This window comes from Mirounga leonina, unplaced genomic scaffold, assembly GCF_011800145.1.
Source record: "Mirounga leonina isolate KUSES-001 unplaced genomic scaffold, KU_Mleo_1.0 Mir_172, whole genome shotgun sequence".
Taxonomy (NCBI): Eukaryota; Metazoa; Chordata; class Mammalia; order Carnivora; family Phocidae; genus Mirounga; species Mirounga leonina.
Genome location: NW_023270442.1, coordinates 10,001,440 through 10,024,984, shown reverse-complemented (window position 1 = coordinate 10,024,984; position 23,545 = coordinate 10,001,440). Strand labels below are relative to the sequence as shown.

The following is a 23,545-nucleotide window of genomic DNA, read 5'->3' as shown; positions in this document are numbered from 1 at the left end:
AACATAAGGAATAGTGCAGAGGGCAATAGAAGAAGGGAGGGAAAACTGAAGGGGAAGAAAGAAGGGAGGGAGACAAACTATATGAGACTTTTGACTCCAGGAAACAAACAGCACTGCGGAAAGGGAGATGGGGGAGGGGAGGGGAGATGGGGTAACTGAGTGATGGGCAATAAGGAGGGCATGTGATGTGATGAGCACTAGGTGTTATACGCAACTAATAAATCATTGAACATTATATCAAAAACTAACGATGTACTATACGTTGGCTAATTGAATTTAAATTTAAAAAAGAAAAATGTTAAAATAGACAACAACTATAAATGAGACAACGTGTTTTCATTAAAAATGCAGTTGACATTTCAACTATCTTGAAGGCTCCCAAAGAGTCAATTCCAAAGAATGCCAAATACTTTTTCCTCTTTTATAATGGATATTTCCTCCAGTCATCAGTGGCACTGGTTTGTCACTTCGTGTGAAGTTCATGGGCAACTCTATAACACAGTAGCCTCCACTGATATCTTCACAGTAATCACGAAAGAATAAAAAAAACTGTACAGGACTCTAAAATAAAGGATGATTTAATGTGGAAAAAGAGAACTCTGTTACTGGAAAATAAGGGTGAAGGATCCATCAAGTCAGGTCTAGCTATTTAAACAAGGGCAAATGTGCATCCATTAGACTTAAGTAGGTAGGCTCCTAACCTAAACCTATTTTGTCTCCAAAGGACTTTAAAGGGGGTAAAGAGCTAAACAAACACACAGAATTATGAAATGCAAAAGAAAAGCCAGTTTAGGTTATTTTAACACTACCAGCAGAATTATATTGGAAAGAACAGCAGTACTAGGATACAATTAGAGCTTCGCCAGTATTACCAGGTGTGTGATCTGTAAGCTACCTGACTTCATGCTTCAGGTTTCCCACAAGAAAAACAGCAACACTTACTCTAAGGAGCGGATGGTTTGGTGCATTTAACAGCACAGTGTTTGGCACAAGATCATTAAGATTTTATCATTATTATTGCCAGCATTATGCAAATGACCAATAGAAAACTATTTTAAAAGGTTCTACACACCCAAGAATTAAGTTACAAAATGCAGAGACTCCTAAATCTTGGAAGAATAAAAATTTAGTAAACCTAAGATCTCAACAAGGTAAAAAGAAAACATTAAAACTGGAAAGTCTGCTCAAGATAATTGCTAGTTGCACAGAACGAAAGCATTTCTAATTAAAAGAACACATTCATCCCATATGACCCGCTCCCCGACTTCTGTTACAGATGCAGAAACTGAAACCCTGAGGGGGATCAGTAACTTAAAGGCTGGAGAGGTCTTCTGCCCCGTAATCCGAATAGTACACTTCAGCTCACATGCATGACTGACCTCAGTGGCACGTGTGTGTGTGTGGTTTTCTGGGCGGGGGTGGGGGGCGGGGGGGTGAAGGTGAAAAGAGATGGAAGAATAAGGAATAGAGGGGAATGCCTCAAGTACCCTGTGTGTGATGAGAACAGTGTTAGACTAAAAGGGCATTCAGGAATAGCAAATTTCCTTCTATTATTCAATATTGGTTAATTAATTTCTGATTAACACTTCTTGGATTACATAAACAGTCTCATATATCATTAAAAGGAGTCTAACATTAAACCATGCTGAACTAAAGTCAAAGTCTGTAGTTATACTCGACTATCTGTGGAAAATTCAAGGACAGAATGCTATGAGGTATTTCACTAAAACTTATTTTCAATACAGAGTATTGAGTGTTCATGTCCTACATTCAAATGCAATACTATAAATTCTTCATATGTCATTTTGTTTTCAAACTATAAAAAGTATAACCATGATCCAAATTATTTATTTCTGATTGCCTAGAGGAAACGAAAGTCCTAAAACTAGATCAAGGTCAAAATGACTCTGTAGGTCTAACAGTTAACACATATAATATGCAAAGTAACTGGGGGGGGAGGGGGAGACAAACAACAACAACAAAGTGCCTTCAAATTCCCAACCTTAAACATCATCTTGCTCCAACTCATAATAAATTTGAGTTAAAAAAAAAAAAAGGATTAAAAAAGTTAAGTAATAATTTTAATTAAATAAGGCAGCAATTATAGGGGAGCAATTAGAATATTGCATGAATCACAAATCTGAAATTTTTTAAAGTAGGGTATGAAACTGTAATGCTTTATTTAAAAACAACCTGATCCACTAATCCCTGACAGCCACCACAGTGCTACAGTATCTCAATATACACAGGCAAACTAAAATGTTTAAATCCCTTTCTTGTTATTTTATTAAGTTAACTTGGAAGTCAAAATTACCATTTCTAAATGGGGATATCCAAGCTGTAGACCTTCCACCTAAGCCCTCATAGCCACTTTCCCAAAGATAATAATTACAAGACTTTGTCAAATAAGTAAATATGAGGTCTATTTAAAAAAAAAGCTGAAATACTTCTCAGTACAAATATTATTTAAGGAACACTAAGTAGGTAAAAACTATTGCTTTTTACCTGAGGCAATTATTTTGGCAGTATAGTCTTTCTAAATTCTATCCAAAAAATTAATACCATTTTAAAACCCTACCCTAACTATCTATATCACAGCCTCTTAGTTATTATTAAATAGGAAAAACTATTAGCAATTAATTTTTACTTTGTGAATTTACAACACTGTTTATGTACTTATTTATTTGCCTTTCACATAGCATGAAGAACGCTATTTAAACTTTAAGTGGCCTTATTCTTGAAGTCCGAAAAGAGTAACAAACTGACCACGGGACCACTTTCCTTCCTACTAGGGGAATGTGTGTGTAGAGAAAGCGAGATGCTCCTGTAATTCAAGAGTTTGGTTTCCAAAGAATCCTGCCCATCCAAGCAGGCATTCTATCGAATCAACCATTCTATTCAAGCCAAGCTAGCCTCACCACTCAGAAGAGCCACAGATATCAAAGGTGGACATGCCCTGCAGATTAAGAGAGAGAGGGATTCTCTTGGTATAGATACAATCAGAAGCTACAAAATATAATTATATATTCTCTTTCCCTGAAAATATTAAGAAATGACAGAGAACTTTAGAACTGTTAGAGTACTGAAAGAAATATATTCCTTCATAGTTTTTTGGTAAAATGGGCATTTTAAAATTTTTAAATATTTTTAAATAAAATATTTAATCTGAGTGTAAAGGTTAAGACTTGATCATGGTAGGAAATATAGTAAGATAAAGGGGGGGGGAGTCACCTAAAATTCCAAATCCAAAGACAACCACATTTCTTTTTCTACTCCGAAGTATGTGTCTGTGTGTAGAGATGGCTTAAGTAGTAGGCAAGGATGATACTGATCACTCAACACCATTCATCATCTCATTTTCTAACCAAACCCTGACTGCGTTCACAAATCTACTTTCTACCTGAGGCCCTGTGTTTCTGGGGAAGCAGATCCCAGTCCCAACTAACATGAATAATGACCCATTTAAGCTAATCACAATGGTCTCATTTTCCTTGATATTGACTCATTTGGGCATGGTAAGCCCATGAACAGAGAGGAGAGGGTCAGGATGGCATGTATTATGAGGCTTTTGGGAAAGGTTTTACTTAAGAGACATCCCAGGGGGGGGGGAAAGGTCTTCTTCCAAGGAACTTCGTCACTGACTTCTGACATTTGAACTTGTAGCAGCCATCTTGCAACCATAATAGGAACTAGCCAAGAACAAAAGACACATCCTGCATCTTCAACCTTTTCCCACTGACATTTTTTTTAAATACACATATACACAAACACACACCCTTCCTGACCCAACTTCCCCCTACTAAAATCCCTCTTCTCTACTCTTCTTCAATGCTAAGCTTCTCCGAAGAGATGTCAAAACAAGCTGTTTCCTCTGCATTCATCACTGACATTCCTAAGGCCTTCCTGATTTCCTAAAACTTCGGTTTCTTACATTCTGTGGTTCCCAGGCACATTTTACATGTTGCTATTAAAGCAAGTAACACACGCTATAGCAATGGTTTGTCTGTTAGGAACTTGTAAAAAGTTCTATACTGCCAATATCTACAGAAGTTCCTGGCATATAAAGGCATAAATATTTGTTTCGTAAATCAAATGTAAACCCAATACCTAATACAAAGGCATACCACAAATGCTGAAATGAATTTACCAACCCTACTATCTATACACACCGAAAGCTGATTATGTGTTCGTGTTTAAGTTTGAGGAGAGGAGCAAATGCACAGGAAGATAAGAGACCAAAGCGCCTTGAAACTTAAAAACACAATTATGCTTTACTCTCCGGAGATAAGACAGCTGCTCAAAGTTAACTCAGTGGAGGGACAGGGCAAGGGCCTGAGAAGCAAAGGCAGGTAATGCTAGTCTCTGAGTTCTTCTGCCACGGTGTGCACGGCCACCAACCTGCTCCAGGGAGGAAAAGGTGTCCCAACTCTCCTGGGGTGGGGAAGAGACAACAAACCAGGCCAATGACAACAGACATGCCAGGAGAGGCCAACCACATTTTTTAAAAACCCAAAGAAATATATCTAGAGTTTAAACAGCACTTGTGACAGTCCCTTACCACAAAGAGACCATTAAATAGGCCAAGTTATAGTAGCTACAGACTCATCCCTGTCTATCATTTCCTTTGATTTCTCTGGATAAAGGTTGGGAATGAAAGCATGTAACCCTATGCGGCTGGGCAAAATGCTTTCTACTTCAAAAGTCTTTTACTAATGTGGAAAAATGATTTAAGAAGTCAATGGATATTTTTCTTCTCCTAATTAAGTGATAAATCCTATCTGTAGGAAAACCCTGAGCCATGCTGGGAATACTCCTCAGAAAAATAGAGTAAATAAGGAAATGTTAGGTTCTTTGAAAATGAAAAGTGTCTTGGGCCAAGACTTGATAACCACTTTACATTTTTGAAAAATAATATTTAAGTGCAAAATACACACTAATAAAATTACTGATCTTACTGAAAACTACTTACTCCAAAATGACAACCTAATAATTATAACCTCATAAATCTATTCAAAGACTAATAAATCTTTTATAGACATATTTTATAACAAACTCTCTAATGGATAATTTCCTTCATTGATTTAGCTGACTTCCAAAAGATGCTGGCACACTTTAAAGGAGGAATAAGGCATTAAGCATATGAAGATACCAGTAAATAGGAAGTTGAGTGGGTGCATATCCCCATTTCTTCAACAGGACCCTAAGAGTTCACCTCTTAGGCCAAAAACACTTCCCCCTTAGAATCCTGAAAGCAGACAAGTCAGTAAAAAGATCAATGGGGAAAAAAGGCAATAGAGAGGGGCAAAATATTTCCCTCACCACACTATTTAGTCTATTACCATGCAGGTAGGATATTGTTGATGTCCAGGCTACAAAGAAATTGAAAAATGAGTCCATTATATAAAAGACTTTTTAGTGTAGGGCGCCTGGGTGGCTCAATTGGTTAAGCGACTGTTTTCGGCTCAGGTCATAATCCTGGAGTCCCTGGATCGAGTCCCGCATCCCGCTCCCTGCTCGGCAGGGAGCCTGCTTCTCCCTCTGACCCTCCCCCCTCTCATGTGCTCTCTCTCTCTCATTCTCTCTGTCTCAAATAAATAAATAAAATCTTTAAAAAAAAAAAAAAGACTTTTTTTAATGGGGGATGGGGAAATGGAGTATAACTGTCCACTATGACTCTGACCCAATCTAAGAAATAACAAAAAAAGTGGAAATAACTTCATCAGATAGAAGCTGGGAATAATAACTTTACTACAAAAATATTCTTTTGAATGAGTTTCCTAAGGCATTAAGAAAATTATTTACTTTTAAAAGAACATGATTTACATACAGGTTCAACTGCATTAAGGTAACATTTTCTAAATTGTGCCAGTACTGAGAAAGGAACCATCAGCCTGCCAACTTCACAGCATGCCCACTGTGCTCCTACAACAATCATTAACAACGAAGATTCTGGCAACTCCTATTTCTTCCTTATGTTTGCTTTGGGGCGATTTTTATTACCCTATTAATATTCTCTAAACTGTCCCTGATCCTAAATACAACAAAGGATCTGTTCTAGAGGAGTGAGGATATGAAGGAAAAGTATTAGATACATAGGAGGTCTAACATCTGGACAATCCAAATTACATTTCGCTCAATTCAATTCTAAGTCAATTACAAGGTGAAAAAGAAGTCACAAGACAAATTTTCTATTTCAGGAGATGAACTAAAAGAATGACTAAATCCAGCTGCTTCCTCAATACTCATACCAATAATGAAAACAGAAAGAATTTTAAATGATCAAAAGTTTCAACTTACACATTTAATGTAACTTAAGAGGTACAGCAAATAATGTTCTCTCCTTCACTCCTTTCAAAAATTCCCAAGTTTGAAAACCACAGAACTAAAATGAATCCATACCATATCCACCAGTGCAGCAACCGAAAGTTTGCAGAACAAACACAGCCAAGGCACATTCAGTGTTCCATGGGAGATAAAACAGAAGATATGTTATCTTCATCATCAAGAAACTCACACTCTGGAGAGCCTGGCTGGCTCAGTCGGAAGAGCACCTGACTCTTGATTTCACGTTGTGAGTTCGAGCCCCACATTGGGTGTTGAGATTATATACATACATAAATACATAAACAAATTAAAAGAAACTCACACTCCAGCCTAAAGGATGGTCAGAATGTTTGACACAACCTTTCTGAATGACCTAGAGGTACAAGGAGCCATGTGATAAACATACCCATTGTTTACTATGGCTAATTTTTCTATCTTGGCGTAGGCATGTCATTTAAAGAAAATATAATACTTAAAAGTAACTGGCAGGTATATTTACCTTCCAAATGTTCCCCAAACACTGCTTGGGAGTGAGAACTAAGAAATGAGTCTGCCCTGATATTAATAAGCAAGGACAGAGTGCACAGGTTACTAAACCTGCCAGACCAGAGTCCTCAACTATCACATACAGGATAGACCAGATGCAGAATGGAAAGTGTTTTTATTTCTTCAAAAGCCAATTTCAATTAACTGGTGATGAGCACCTCCAGGCCTTTGCTGAGATGGTTAGATCCTTTTAGTAAAAAGCCATATTCTGTGTTCCTTGCCCCCAGAAGTTGGGTGTTTGAGTTGCTCTTACTAACATCAGAATGTTCACTGGAGTCGGGCACCTGGGTGGCTCAGATGGTTAAGCGTCTGCCTTCGGCTCAGGTCATGATCCCAGGGTCCTGGGATCGAGTCCCGCATTGGGCTCCCTGCTCTTTGGGAGCCTGCTTCTCCCTCTGCCTCTCTCTCTCTCTCTCTCTGTCTCTCATGAATAAATAAAATAAAATCTTTAAAAAAAAAAAAAATGTTCACTGGAGTCGTTTTTCCAGCAGCAGCAACGTGTTGCACATCCACATGCTCTCTTCAGTCTTCTTTGTGATCAATGGTTGCAATTCAGTTCAAAGAAGCTACAAAGTGTGGCTGTGTAACTGAGCACTTCCCTGATTGTGAACAGATAGTAACACCTAACATGTATTAATGTTTAAGATGGAGCCAACACTTAACACGTATTAATGCATTTAATGTCCAAATAGTCTCTAGGATATACATTCCATCATCATCATCCCCATTTTGCAGATGAGAAAAGGAGACACACCTAGGTGAAGCAACTTGCCCAAGGCTTTAAAGTGGGTAAGTAATAGAGCCACAACTTGACCAGAGGCAGTCTGGCTCCAGATCTCCCACTCTGAACCACTTTGCTGACTGCTGCTCTGTAAGCTGCACATTGACCAAACCTACAACTTCAGTTCTGTTAATGCTTTCCACGGAGAAAGCCAGAAGTCCAGGTTTCATGGTGGTGTAAGTCTATATTTTATCTGCAGTTCTGAAATGCTTACTCTCTTCAAGGGGCCTGGATTCTGGTAAAGAGTACTCAATTTACCCATACCTTGGGCTTTGGTAGATTATTGGGCGTATTTTTTTAAATCGAAAATTTCCTAAGTCATGTATTCCACCACATAAAATACACCCTCCATTTAACAGAACCCTCATGAAATGCAAGTTTTCAGGTTAAAGCAATGTTCCCATTAACAGAACATTAGTCAGAAAATTGGAAGAAGCTGATTCCTAAAACAAGTCTTGGAGACATCTATACTGTGAAGAGAATTTCTGACTAGTCATTTTACAGAACTTTGCAATCATTATTCTAAACGTCATTTCTCACAATACAGGAATGTAGAAGGCATATGGCCTATGAGTTTAACTGAATCTTAGCATACTTAGAAGTTGATTTTCTACATACACACATTCTAAGGGGGGAAAAACCACTTCCCAAGTGATTTGCTGAATATGTAGTCTTTATTAATCCTTACTAAAGCAGATGTAAACTTGCCCCCCCAAAAAAATGACTTCAAGGAGTTAAGAGAACAAAATAACTTTTAAAAGAATTTGTTATATACAAGTCATACTCCAATGTGTAAATTATCTTCAGGTGCTCCCAGTGCACCCTTTTCCATATTACTACACTTCAGATCATACACATTAAACAAACCAACCACCTGGCTTGTCTCCAAATTCAAAATATATGGTATCATATGTAAAGAGCAGCTCTGTATTTTTTAATTTCCATTCCTGATATCAACAATGTAATAAATTTACATTCAAGTTTCGAATCTTTAAAGTACAGCATAAAAAGAATAGAACTACATATGCAATAAAAATTAAATGAATATTAAGAACATTTTGAAAGAATGCTAGCTCTTAAGAGGAAATCAGAAGTTTAAAAAAATACTCCAGTTGCTGAAAAAATGTTACTGGCTGTGGTTTAAATTCTTTATGTTCCCCAACAGGAAAAGAGGAGCAGGTACCCACATTATATAACATGTATGTACTACTATTCATCTGTATCTTGAAGCTTTCTTATTTTACATAAAATTAAAATTTTAAAAACCAAAGTTTTAATATTTTCTTCCAAATGAATCATCTGGCACCCCACCTCAGAGACCCTAATACCTATAAAAAATTCATGATTTCTAATCTCCGATAGTCCCACACTTAGAGGAACAAAATTAACCACTTTTCCATTTATAAATTGTTTTAAGTGAATTACCATCAATAAGAATTAGTCATTCTTTGACCACAGGTTAAGGGCCAGTCCCCACCCCACCACTTCCACATTTTCCATTCCTAACTTTGTTAACAATGGGAGCTGGCTGGTGAGCTTGGGTCATTTTTAAAGCAAGAAGTAGTGATCTAAGATGTAAATACACTCTAGCACCATAATTAAGAGAATGAAACGTGTATATATATATATGGTTTACCTTTCATTAGACAGCTCTTTCTAGACTTGACCCACTGTGACCTGCCAATTCTCCTTACCCTTGCCTCTGCCATCAGAAACTACTACTGTATGCATGAAAAGCCAAGGGCCATGAAAACCAAGAGGAAGTCTCCCGTGTTCTCACAAAAGAAGTTTTTATGAAGAACAAATTAAGTTCACTTTTTGAAATGTATAAACCACATAACAACAAAACCACAAGAGGGAAACAAAAAACTAAGTACGGTAAAGGTAGTAAATATTTTTATGACAATCCTGTTACTACATTACTCCTAGCTGTAAATTTCTTCCTCGGTTTAGCTCTCTCCAGCACAAACTTATTCTCAGGCAGTGGGTCATGAGGCCACTCTGTGTTTAAACACAACCTCAGCACCACTTGGCCACTTCCTAAGACTGCTCTTGCACTTCATCCACTCATTACCTGTATCAAAACAGACAACCCTTCAGCCCTCTGAAGCAACCCCTCTTGAGCGCTCCTTGGCCTTGTATGGTGGAGGCATGTGATAAGCATATCTGCACCAGCTGTTCTTAATTACCTCTCAGGCTGGGTGAATGACTCAGCAAACCAACTTTTTTAAGGAGTCACCCTACCTTGTTATCCAACCAACATATTGAACAATGGTAAACCACTAGACCCAGCCGTGTTAAACAACAATAACACACCATGCGATGCAATCACTAAACCAAAGCCATCCCACTCCAAGCTGACTCACCAAGAGTCCTTTTCTCCCCAGCTTCTTTAGCCAAAGACAGAAGTGGCAAGTGCCTTCAAGCCCAACCCAGCCCAGCCCTTGCACCACCACCCAAGACCAGGAAGAAGCCAGCCTACCTCTTCCCATTTCTCTGCTTGACCATGTGAAGAGCTCAAGTGCTCGGTCACCAACACGTCCGGTGCCCCCGCTCCCCGATCTTTCTGGACTGCTCTAAATGCAAAGCCTCCGGATATAAAGAGCGTTAAAGTATATGAACAAAGCCCCAGGAGTGGCATCCACCATGGGTAACAGTCCCAACACTGATACAGTTCTCCAAATAGATAAGCATCCCTACAAAACAGCCTTTGTTCCTTCAAGCATCGCACAGTAGCTTGCTTTTCCCACACACGTCTTCCACGATTACTACTACACTATACCTTAATCAGCCCAAGTTTAACGCAGAAGGCTCACTGCACAAAGGCATTCCGCACAATGCTACTCCGTGACATAAAACCGCCGCGCAAGAATGAGAAAGCAGTGGCACTCGGACTCCATTAGACCAGCACAAAGCTGGTGTCTCGGTCATCAGCGCCCACCCTCACCACACTGTGGGAGTCTTAATTACAACGCGTGGGCAAAACTCCAACAAAGGGAGCTCCGGGATGTCCGCTCCTCCAAACCAATCCTGGCTCAACCCGGCCCCGCAAGGTGGCACTTCTGCTCCAGCCACGACCTCGGCCATTCTTAACGTGACTCCACGCGCCGCAGACACCAGGCCAGGCAGACCGGAGGCAACAGCTCGCGGGACGCGGCGGCTGCCGAGAGTGGTAGGAGGGGGCGGGAGGACGATACGGAGCCCGGGCCGGCCGCGCGGGCGGTGCTGATGTGTCAGTCCGGGCGGGCCGCCGCTAGGAGGGCCGCCCCGCGGCCCCGGGCGCTTCCCCGCCCCCCGCCCCCCCGCGCCCCCCGCGCCGGCCCGGGGGAAAGTGCAGCGCGGGCCGGTAAACAACAGCGCTGCCGCGCGCCAGCAGCCTGGGCGCGGGCAGGTCGCCCCTTCCGGCGGCCGAGGCCACTTCCAGGAAGAGGGGCCGCCGCCGCCCCCCGCCCACAAGGCCGCCGCCCGCCTCCCCGCCCCCCCGGGTCTGCCCGCGGGCGGCCCCTCGCAGGCGGGCAGCCCGGACCGCGTGCCGCCGCGCCGACCCTGCCGGGAAGGACGCGACGCACGCCGAGCCACTCACCAGAGCCGAGGCGCCGCGCGGCCCGACTGACGGCAGCGAGCGAGCCCGGCGGGCGGCGCGGGCAGCGGTCAGGTGACTCACTCCCTCCCCGCGGCCGGCCGCCCCCTTTCCTCCCCTCCCTCCCCTCGCTTCTCCTCCCTCCTCACCCCCCTCCGCCGCCGCGGCGGCTGCCGCCACCTCCCCGCGCCGAAACTCCGCCCGCCGGAGGCCCCGCCCGCCCGCGGCCCTAAGCCCCGCCCCCACGGAGGCCCCGCCCCCGCCCGAGGCCTCAGACGGCGGGTTGGGGCCGGCCTAAGCCCCGCCCCCGCGGAGACCCCGCCCCCGCCCGAGGCCTCAGACGGCGGGTTGGGGCCGGCCTAAGCCCCGCCCCCACGGAGGCCCCGCCCTCACCCGAGGCCTCAGACGGCGGGTTGGGGCCGGCCCGGATCCCGGTGGCAGTGGCGGCTGCCGGGGCTGTCCTCGCCCGAGGCCCACGGGAGAGGTCGTGAGCGGGGACCGCGCCGGCCCGGAGCAGACTCCGGGGGGTGGCGACGGCGGGGTCCGCGCACGGCTCCCCTTTTCGAGCACACCGGCCGCCTGAACGGAAAGGCCACCGAGGACCACCTCCTCCTCCTTCCCAAGTGTGGGCAGAAAGGAAAAGGCTGACAGCCTCCTGGCCCCAAGTGTTGCCAGGACGCTCGGAATTGAACGAACCTGCCCATAGCCCAGAGTCTGGCGGACAACAGGGGGTCCCTTCCCAGACCCCTCCCCTGCCATCCCTTAAGGGTGGCTGGGCGCCCAGGTCCGCAAGGTGGTTTGAGCTTGATGGTAGGATGTATCGAGTGCATCCAGGATTTTGTGGAAAGCATCTGGCAGCCCTACTTCTTTCTGACAAAGAAAATGAGGGCGTCCGGCTAACAGGTGTTCCCCTTTAGGCTGTGGCTGCCAGGAAACTTGGAGCCAGGTTCAGCGCCTAGTGGTGTCAGCCGGCCCCGCTCGAGCCCTGGTCGGGCTTTCCTCCTCCGGTGCTTGTTCCAATTGTCAATTTTAAAATTATGTTCCCAAGCCATTTAGCACCTCTGGAGTGCAAAGCACTGTCGTCTTCGAAAAGATACACACGGGGCAAAGCCCAGGCTTATCAATCTAGAGAGAAAACTGAGACTGTGCCAGGCAACCTGATTGGAGTTCCGATGGTCTGTGTGAAGGGATTTTGCTGTCGGCTTTGAGTTCAAGTGGAGAGAGAAGAGGCGATGGAGAGAAATTGGTGGCTGGACAGCCGCAGCACCAGGGTGTGTGGACTCATTCTTGGACACAGGAAGACAGCCCTGGAGCTCCCAGGGCAAAAAAAAGGTTACCAAGATAATAAAGTCAGGTATTATCACTAACGTGACTGCGTGTGTACTTACAGGTTAGGGACAGTTGAGTTTTATCCGGAATACATGAGAAAGTGACAAGTGCAAGGAGTGAAGTGATTCACTATGACTTCAAATCAGGGCAGGAGGCGACACTGCATTGGGTCTTAACTGGGAAGAATGGGGCTCTGCAGTATACAACATGCTCTTAGTCCACAGGTAGGAGGCAGATGGCATTCCAGACTGCCAGAGTTCAGGTATATTTGGGGTACAAATGTACGCTGAGAAATGAGGAAAGAACACAGACCATGAAAGGCTTTGGGTTATTCCACATGCGAGAGTTTTTAAGGCTTCACTCTCCTTCCACCCTAAGCCAATGAAATTATATTCATCTTTCCTCCCACACTTTTACAGTTTCTTCTAGATAAAGAACAGATCCTCCCCTTTGGGAGGAACTCTTCCTTCTTTAGATGATTGTGGTGATATTTTCTAGCACAACCTCTGATATGCTTCGTTATTTGAAAAGTCTTACAGATGTGTTGAGGAGACCAAGACAGCTAAGAATGACTCTCCAGTTTTAATGTGAGAATCTCCGGGGTGCTTGTTAAAAATACAAATTCCTGGGCCCTGCCCCAAAGATTCTGATTTCATAGGTCTAATTAGTACCCAAGGATCTGCATTTTTAATAGTGACACTGTTGGTCTTCAAACCACACTTGAGAAGTACTGAGTTAGAGCTTATGGTGTGTAGTAGGGACAGGGTAAAAATTAAATTAGAGAATGAACTAAAACCAAGTCAGAATGGGCCTCATACACTGTTCCTAGAGTTTGGCCTTTATGCCATGGGCTGAAGGGAGTATGTAGAGGTCTCTAAGTCATATGCTTGTTTTTAGAAGCTAATTCCAGAGAACTTCATTCACTCCATTTCTGTTGCTTTAGCTCCTTTTGTCTTTAAAAATTCATGTGCTATCCAGTCAACAAAATTTGGGGGGGGGGTCAAAAAATAGGCTTTAATCTGTGGGTGATTACCAAGATAAATAAACATCGGTCTCACCAACTTGAAAAACTTCCAGTTGACACTTCTTCCCTCCAAAGGGTATGTGATTGAAACCATACCTCCCCTGACCCTGGTTGGGAGATTTTTGTTGAAAATGGACATATTTTATTAGAAAACAATGAGGACATCCTGGAGCAGCATGGACGAACATGCCCTAGTGTTTAACTGACATCTAAAACAAAGGGGAAGGGGATTTAACCTCCAGCTTGAGATGTGCATAGAGTCTAAGATCAAAACAACGAAAAAAGGCAGATAAAGGAGAAAAAAGAAGACCGTATTGGAGAAGAGCTCAATGGAACAAGGGCCAAACTGGTGACAGTGGTGCTGCCCAGGCACCAGATTTAATGACAACTGAAGTGGTTCGATGGAGAATCCCAGCATGGAAAAATTCTTGTGCCTCCAAAAACCAATCGGACGCCAGAGTGGACTAACGATGGCTGTGAAATTTGTGTCACCCTCCTCGTCAAGAAGGGGAGTTTCTTTTTCATCCCCTAAATTTGTAAGAAGAATCACAACCCCAATGATTAGGGCTTAGAGGGAAGTTCAGATCGATAAGGCAAAATATATAGAAGAGACTTTCATTTTAAGCCTGTGTCAAGCTCTCTGATCTGACACTTAAAATTTCCCACAATTACTGATGGTGCCCCATATTTCCCTCACTCCATGGGATATATTTATATAATGAAGTAGAGAAAGTGTTATTGTCTCAGAAGGTCATGCTGGACATTGTACGTATTATGTAATTAATAAATGAATGAATAAACAAATAAAATTACTGAAGTTACTAAACGTTTGATGCAAGTGCCTTCCTGTGGAGCCAGTGACATTTGTGCTTGTTGCTGAGTCAGAAACAGCACATACAGAGCCTTCAGCCAAGGTCACATGTCTGCAAAGAACAGAGAAAAATCCAGCCTGATGGCTTTGTTATATGTATTTGTTGATGTTGACATCAAGGATTATAGAGCCTGCAGCTCTTGATCTTTTACCTTTAAAATTCATGCAAGTATTAAATTCTACTCCATAATATATTTGTTTTAATAAAAATGTCCTCAAAACTATGTACATATAATATATATAAATGTACTATATATATACTTAGGAAAAGTGATACAGTCGGTAGACGGGCTATATTTTTTTTTATTCTTATGTTAATCCCCATACATTACATCATTAGTTTTAGATGAAGTGTTCCATGATTCATTGTTTGTGCATAACACCCAGTGCTCCATGCAGAACGTGCCCTCCTCAATACCCACCACCAGGCTAACCCATCCTCCCGCCCCCCTCCCCTCTAGAACCCTCAGTTTGTTTTTCAGAGTCCATCGTCTCTCATGGTTCGTCTCACGAGGGGCTATATTTTAACTCACCTCTGGCCTATACCATTTTATTCACCTAGAGCAGTGGTCTCAACAGAGGCCAATTTTGCCACCCAGGAAATATTGGTGTTGATAAGGAGGGGCGGGGACGCTACTGATATCTAGTGGAGAGAGGTCAGAGATGCTGTTAAACATCCTACAGTGCACAAGACAGTCCCCATGGATTAAAAAACCTTGTGAATAAGCACACTTTATTCCCCATTCCCAGCAAAGAATTCTCTGGCCCCAAGTGTCAGGAATGCCGAGGTTCGGAAGCCCTGAGCTAGATGTACTCGTGCTCCAATACGAGAAATGTGTATATATCCTTGATAGAGATGAGCTACCGAACTTTCTGTAGCTTCCTAACAGCCAGGTTAAAAGGAAACCTGATCAGTCAGGACTGAGCTAACTGGGGGTTGGGCTGAAGTGACCACAGTGAGAGAAAGAAGTACTGAAGGCCTAGGGAAGAGAAAATGAGCCCAGGCTGTGAGGACCCTGCCCACCCCCTACACCACCCCACCACACCCATCACAACAACCTGTTCCCCCAGACTGGGCTGCTGTAGGTAGGAAGCACTTTGGAAATGGAGTAGAATTATGGCTGAACTCTGAGATTTAAAAGCTATAAAAGGAGACCTATTGGATCAGAGGACAGATGGGCATATTGCCACAAAGAGATAGAACTGTCACTTGGGGTCGCTGGATTTTCACTATTGGCCACTCCAGACTCCCTCTCTAGTCTTCTCCACCCTGCTCTGTGCTGCAGGATGAAGATCTCTATTCACAAAAACCATGGGTTCCCCTGCTCGCTCGCTTCTGGTTGTATTTGGATAATGGGAGGCATCAACAGGAACATAGCTGTTTCTCTGCCAGGCAATAGATTGGCTGTAGCCATATTCTTCTACCAAAGACCTCAGTTCTTGTCAGGCAACCTTCACCTAGAGCTATAGCCAAAGCAGCATCATTCTAGGAATGAGTGTTATACCTCCCCACTTTGGTGAGAGCCCCGGGATGCACCACTGTCCCTTGGCGGGTTACCTGTCCTCACTCTTGTAAGTGGTCCCATATGTTTCTTGCCAGTTTCCTGACTGATTCACCAGGCCCAGACTTGGGGGTAGCTAGAATGAATATATGAACACATATCAGGAGAGTCAAAAAGGGGAGTTCCTCAAAATGTGAAGCCAAGAAAAGGGAGGACCAGAGGCATAAACACAGGCACACATCCCTTGTGCTGCCCAGGGGGGGAGGGTGCATTGGCCAAGGATACAGTATTTTCTTCCTGAGTACTATTTTATTCCTGAGTACATCGGGAGGAGAGGAGCCGCAGGCTACTGTGGTTTGGTTCCACTAGATTAGCCATCAAGGTCGCCCTACTCACATCCCTCTTTGGTCTCCTTCTAATGATTTGGCTTCACATACATTTGCCTGAGATTGTTTGGTTGGTGAACATTTGGTACACTTGCTGGCAACATTCTCATTGTGAACTAATAAATTATCTTTGTGATCTTCTTCCTGCTCTGCAGCTTTGGGTGAGTGTGCATCCGAAAGACAAACTGACACCAATTATCAGCAGCTCAGGTTCCTGCATCTGCAAGGTCAGAATGTGGGAAGTTTCACAAGGCAAAGCCCAACGTGGCTTGGTCCAGGTGCTAGCTACTTCACAGAAACACTCTGTATGTTCATCATTAGTGACTTCTGGACTGACCTTTAGACCAGGGACACTTTAGTCCCATTCACTTCCCTTTTCCTAAATCCTTTTGGCAGACCTTGCTAGTTGTCTCCCCAATCCCCCTTCTTCCTTTCTAACATGATTCTAATTGTGCTCAAAAACACTTAAAAACACCACCTCAGACTCCATTAGCCATGTGACCTAGCTCTGTTCAACCAGATATAAGCAAACATGCACTTTATGGAACTTCCAGGAAAGCTCTTACTTTCCTGATAACAGAAGAGCAAATCAGCTGGTATGCACTTTTTTACCCTCTGCCCTCCCAGTCAAAAGACTGGAGATGGAGCTCTTTTCTTTCATCCTTGAGGATGAAAACCACAGACTCAGGCTAGCTGAGCAGGAAGCTAAAAGGAAGCTAAAAGGAAGCTCCGATCCTTGATGGCTGCCCTGAGCTGCTGACCAGCCCTTGTTGTGGGGTTCACTTTCTAATCGTCCAAGAGAAAGAAAACCCTATTTGGTTAAGCTTCAGGAGTTCAGTTTCTATTACATGAAGCCAAATACAGTCTCAACTGATACCCCTTCTTCATCTCAAGGCTTTGACAGTTCCCCCCATATCATTCTCTTTAAATGCATGCGCTGAGAACCTCTGCAGGCATGCATCCTAGGTTATGTGGGAATAAATGGATTGTTATGAGCATATGCAACCTGCACACATGACCTTGGAAGCTAGCAAATGAATGGCAGTCAGTAGCAGCATAATAGTGTTGAGAGTAGAAGGGCAAAAAAATAGATCTTATTTATGAAATTATGAAGACTAATATTATTGACTTCAGGACTGCCACCTCCTCTTAGATATAACTAGGTCACAAATAAGAAAACAGAGATGCAGAGAAGCGAGTAAAAATACTCTGATAAAATTCCAGGAAGTGGCTCTTTGAAACATCGGACAGCTGCCAAAAGGGGGGGAAAAAAAAGTTAAAATCTTTCAAAACAATTTCATGGATTTAAGCTCTGCAAAAACACTGGGAGGGCATAAGAAATTACATGGAATTATTCTGATCATTTAAATTCTTCCTCTGTTATTATGCATTTTATAACTGAATAACTAATCAAAAATCTGCATATAATTAATAGATTACATGAATTGAAAGAGGCAAATCCACTTAAAGCAGCCAAATAAAGAAATATATGTTAAATCCACATCTATGCAGTGAAGCAATAGGGGCGAAGAGATGTTGAATCCCATTTAGTAAAAAGAAATATCCTCTTTGTACTAATAATTTGAAAATTTTACCTAAATAAAAGGTGGCTTTAGAATTAATATTAAGCTTAGAATTCTAAAAGCATCAATTTAAATTGATTGGAACACTAGAAAATTGCCTCCTGGCTAAATAAGATTTCCAGAAGAAATACCATCGGGAATGTTTTTTTTTGTTTTTTTGTGTTTTTTTTAATATCCCTCAGGATAAATAAGAAAAGGAAACCGAAGGCATATCTCTAATTAGCTACATGTGCCCCTTGGGTTTCTGAAAACAAGCTCGAACATAATTTGATTCTTTGTCCTTAGCAATGAGAAGTCAAGCATAAAGCTCAACTCCCTCAACTCCCTCTCATCTGTGCAAGCACCACATGATGTGCCATAGAAAGGAACAAAAATAATCATAGACATTTCCATCAGTCTGTCTATTTAATAGACAAAAGTCCATGTTTCTGTTACAAGATCCAGACAAATCAGGCTTTGCCTTTCTTACTTCTCTACTTGGTGCCTGAAATCCCTTCGAGATTAATTTTGCAGGATAAAAGTTTTGCATGTTCAGAAGTCCTCTGTTAAAGTTCTTTCAAAGGGCAAATACATTAAGTCACGTTCAAGGACAATCACAATCACTCTAGAGAGAATAAGTGTATAAAAAAACTCATGGCAGATAAGGTCCAAATATGTTTTCATGGGAAAATGGAAGAGAGTATCTAGAATAGCAAGCTATACCTGAGAACCATGAAGTCTTTTAAGACTTTAAGGGTCTTAAGATGGGGCTGGGGAGGGCTATAGAAGGGCAGGGGCTGCTAAGCAGTAAGACACCAACAGAGACTAATTTGGAATTATTCTAAGAGCTAGCACAGCTTTTGGAAAGTGTTATCTATTCATTAAAATTTTTATTAAAAACCCATCTTTAAGTATGATATTGAAAATAAGATCCTCACTGGAATGCCTGGGTGGCTCAGTCTGTTAAGCCTCTGACTGTGGCTCAGGTCATGATCTCCTGGTCCTGGGATCCAGCACCCCCCACCCCCAGTGGAGCTCCACCTGAGGCTCTGCACTCGGTAGGGAGTCTATACCCATCCCTCCCCACTCCTACTCACACATGCACACTCTCTATCTCTATCTCTCTCTCAAATAAATAAAATCTATGTTAAAAAAAGAAAAGATCCTCAGAAATTATAAACTCATAGGTATTAGTAGAAAAATAAAGACAGCAAATATAAAAGTACAAGCAGTGGGAAAGATTCAGACACATCTATCATAACCATGGTCAATATGCTAAACATATGTGTGTATTTAATACTTGATAATTTATGAACCATTTTCATAGATTTTGTTTCATTTGATGTACTACCCTCTAAGGTAGATAAAACACATTATCCCATTTTTTAGATGAGGAAGCTGAATTTTGGGTCCAAAAGCTGGCAAAGGTTGCCACACGGCTCCTTGGGCTCCTTAACCAAAAGTCCTTTCCTCTACCTGAAACAGTTTCCCTGAGGATCCCACAAATAAATAAAGATAAATAAACCTGAATCCATGGATCTCAATATTGTCCGATCACACTAAATTATAAGCATGTTGAAGGCTTTATACCACACAATGTGCAGTGATACCCTTTATTTTTATTAAGCATGATTTTTGATACTTAATCACAAATTGCTACAAAATTGGTCTCTCAACTCCCTCTTACAGTATGATTTGTAGGTGATATTTTTTTAAATCACTTTTACCTCTAATGGTCAAACATGGCAAAATCCTGGCCTCTCTGGAGTCCTGCTGGGAGGGACTATGGGACAAGCCCGGGATGGACTAGATTAGAAACTGCTATCTGAATCACCAGGCCCAGAGACTAAGTGTTTCTATTAGTCTTGAGTACGTATTAGTCCAATTCAAGTTGACAGGGAGTCATTGATAAGACAGTGGATGGAACACAAATTAACATAGGCTGCTTTGGGAGGGAATTTTATCCTCTTAGAGAGGCATTTCAGCATAGTGGGGACAAGAATGGGCTCTAGAGCCAGACTATTTGAATCCCAGTTCTACTACTTTACCATTTTGGCTTGTTTCTTCAACTATAAATGGGGGTTATGCTAATATACATTACTAGCATCGTTGTAAACATTACATGAGTTAATATACAGACAATATTTAGAACAACACATAGTATAAGTTATATAAGTATTAGCTTTATTATTATGGAAACCAAGAATATTTTAGACAGGTAGCTAGATTAAAAGCAATGGAAAAGCAGAGATCAGGTCCTGCCCAGCTCCAACTTGCTGATTCTGAGAAGGGAATAGAGAGCATGAAGAAGAAGTTTTGCACTTAATGTAATGGGAATACTAATCATTTATCTGTGTGAAACTACCCAAAAGCTCTTTACCTTAATTTAAATTTAAATTTAAATCTTAGTTATTAACTAGCATAATGCTAGGTTTCAGAAGAGAGAATGTATGTGTGCTTTGAGATGAGCATCTTCTAAAGTGAAACAAAACCATGGGAACGGCTTGACAGGGAGTAAGTTGGGGTATAATGGACAATGTCGGTGATCCACTCTGGCCCTTCAGACCTTGGGCTCCTTTGACCAAAAATTTTTGTGCCCCTCTCTAGCTTTCATGTGCTGTTGCTCCCCATGACTAGCACCTGAAGCCCTTCTCTAGAAGACTTCGTTAGGTCTACTCATCCAGAAATGTCTGTGAATCGACCTGCCCCAGGTGGTAGTTAGTTGATGGGCATAGAAGTATAAAAGCCAACTCCCTTGCTATTCTTCAAGTTCCCCCGTGGGATCACGCTGAGCCTACCTTCTATAGAGCCTTGTTTGGTTCCCCCCACCCCCTGCCCACCTTCCCTATCCTTCTTCCTCCATTTCCTTCCTGGCTTCTCCAAGGAAGAAATAGTAAATAATAAGTAAATCATGTGTACATATGAAACCTTGTCTCAAAGTCCGCTTCTGGGGAGCCTGACTTAAGACAGAACTAAGGATACTTTTTGTCTTATTTTATAATGAATGATTGGTAATTAGGGCAGGCTCTGGGGATAGAAGATCTGACTTCAAATCTTGTCTTGCCACTTAGCTGTGCCAACTTCTCTGTGCCTCCTTCTCATCTGTGAATGTTTTTAATGTAATTCTTCTTGACACAACTAAGAGCTATCTTAGATTCTGAGTCACCTAGGTAGAGGAACAAACCAACATTTGATGAATGCTGGGCACAGGGCTAGATATCATCAATATTATCTCATGTAATCTTTACAACGACAAAAAGGGGCATGTATGCCCATCCCTATTTCATGATGAGGAATTTTGGAGGCAGAGAAGTTATTTGCCTAATACTACACAAAATGAGTCTTTAAATTCATGGAAGCTAATATAGAATGTACAATTATAAGAAGGAATCCCCCAAAAAGGTAAATTCCACTATGCATAAGGTCCTTAGTTGTATAAAGATACCCTCCTTTATGGTCTATAAAAGATATCTGCATGCACATCCTCCATAGTAAGACTGCAATAGGTATTGAGACAGTGCAAAGATATGTGAAACAGACCCTACTGAACAATATTGTTGAGAGACGGCAATTCGAGGTTTCCAGGAGAAGGGAGACAAAAGGGGGCAGATGACGACTGGCCTAATAAACATCCCTGGCAGGAAGGAAATCAGAGAAGGGACAGGGAAATCAAATGAAGTCAAAAAGGAACCACTGGAGAAATGGAAACAGAGACTTCTGAGAGCAGTGGTAATCATCATTTCCCCCAAGACTGGCACCAGGAAGAACTCTCTGCAAGTTGTGATTAGCATAATTACCAGTGAAAACCAAATAAGAACTCAAATGTGTTAGTCCAGGTCCTTCAGAAAGCAGACACCAAGACGAGATTAAACATTTGATTAGGAGGAGTCCCTATATGAAAGGAAGGAGGGAGGGAGCCTGAAAAGACTCGCAGAACCGTAGGACTCCATCACAAGTCTGACCTCAAGCAAAGGCAAGAGGGGGAGAAGGTTGCATGGAAGTGCCCTAGGAATGGGGTGCAGGCTAATGAAGGGTCAGCAAAACCATCAGGAAGTCCTTCAGTCTACTCTGACACTGGTAGGAGTCCTGTGGCTATGTGAATGGGTCTGCCTTAGTATCCCCCACTGCACTCCATCACTAATAGGGAGCAACCCACATGAGGCATGGGCTTGAACAAAGATATCATTGAATTTCAAAATTTAGTGGCTCTGACCCTCTGTCAATTACAATTACACCTTGCAGTAGAAGGTCTGGGAGATGCATTCTCATGACTGCTTTATCAAGTTCCCAAAAGTGTCTGAATGCTATAAAGCTACATCCTTTTTATTCTATTATCCGTGTTTCTCAGAAAAATCATGCAAATAGTCACCTTTTTTTGAGCACTTATGTGCAGCAATCCCTATGCTGAATGCCTCATGTATTTCTTCTCTTGCAGTCCTCACAGTAACCCTATGAGGGAAATACTATTACTCCTCTCCAGAGATGAAGAATCCAAGGCTTGGAGAAGTTGAAGAATTTACCCATTAATACGAAGTTATTTAGGGGTAATGCCAAGATTCAACTCAGGCATTCTGACTTCCGGTGCTGATAGTCATACTATAAATTATAACAATAGTACCAACTTTGGTATTAGATAAGGTTGTCCTGAGAATTTAGTGAGCCAGTACATGTAAAGACCCTTAACACAGTATCTGGCCAGGTAGGAAGAGCTAAAGGAATGTTGTTATTTAGTAGTTGAGCCAGGACTCACATCCAACTCTGATTGATGTTCACATCTGTACTCTTGGTCACTGGTGCCGAGCAGTCATCCATGTAAATTCAGTGTTTTGATCAGATAGCGTTAGGAATAGCCAAAAAGGCATTTTTTAAAAAAAGAAAAAAGAAAAAAGAAAAAAAAAGAAAAGAAAGAAGACGGCTATAACTAAACTTTCCTTCAAGAAACAGTATCAGTCACACAGATAGAATTCAATGATAGGAGATACTAGAAATGTAAGTCATGCTTCCTTTGGTTCCCTAGGGAAGAAAGTCACACAGGTGTGGCCTGTTTACTGCCTGTTCATAAATAGAAATAGGTAATATTTATAAGACTGCCAATGGGAAAAGGTTGAGACAAGTTACTCTCTACATTCTTTTAGAAGAAAGCAGGAAGGGGAGGAAACGTTTGCAGGAAAAGACATCTGGACTTCTGCTTATGACCAAGATGGAGTAAGAGGGACAAGATTTACCCTCCCACCAGAAACAGCCAAAAAATCAGAAAACAATGTGAAACAATGGCTTGTAGACATTGGATTCTGACAGTAGTGCTCCCTGAAAGAAAGGAAATACACAAGCTGTGTCCTATGAGTGCTCCAGACTACCGCCTGGAGCAAGGGAACCCAGGTGGAGCCTGGTAGTCAACCCGAGTTGAGGAGATGGAGAGAGAGTAGACGCTGTTCATCCAGAGAACCCAAGGCAGCTGGAATTCACAGAGCAGAACGCTGAAGAGAAGGAGCTATATAAAGAGAGAACTCTAGCAATCTGCAGAGGGTCCCCTTTAGGTCCTCAGTTTAATAATGATCATTGCACATCTGTGAGGAAAATGCTGGAGGACGGGGAAAGAACCACCCAAAAGGAGAAGAGGGAGCAAATACTGGAGCTTAT

The 23,545-nt window shown here is 42.3% G+C and overlaps 2 protein-coding genes across 5 annotated transcripts in view; one reads left to right on the top strand and one right to left on the bottom strand.

Moving 5' to 3' along the window:
• The window catches only part of BACH1 (BTB domain and CNC homolog 1), a 43,851-nt gene extending 32,505 nt beyond the window's left edge, over positions 1-11,346 (bottom strand). For 2 of the 4 annotated variants that reach the window (XM_035017573.1, XM_035017574.1), the window contains exon 1: positions 10,134-10,426. The gene's annotated coding sequence lies outside the window, so the exon portion shown is untranslated. Of the gene's footprint in view, positions 1-10,133; positions 10,427-10,729; positions 10,851-11,234 lie in introns of those variants that run through there. The other 2 variants (XM_035017572.1, XM_035017575.1) reach the window with 2 other exon arrangements.
• LOC118018752 (voltage-dependent P/Q-type calcium channel subunit alpha-1A-like) overlaps positions 10,298-23,545 on the top strand; it is a 38,817-nt gene continuing 25,569 nt past the window's right edge. The window contains exons 1-2 of the mRNA XM_035017493.1: positions 10,298-10,301; positions 11,009-11,306. Of these exons, the coding sequence (XP_034873384.1) occupies positions 10,298-10,301; positions 11,009-11,306 (302 nt within the window). The remainder of the gene's footprint in view (positions 10,302-11,008; positions 11,307-23,545) is intronic.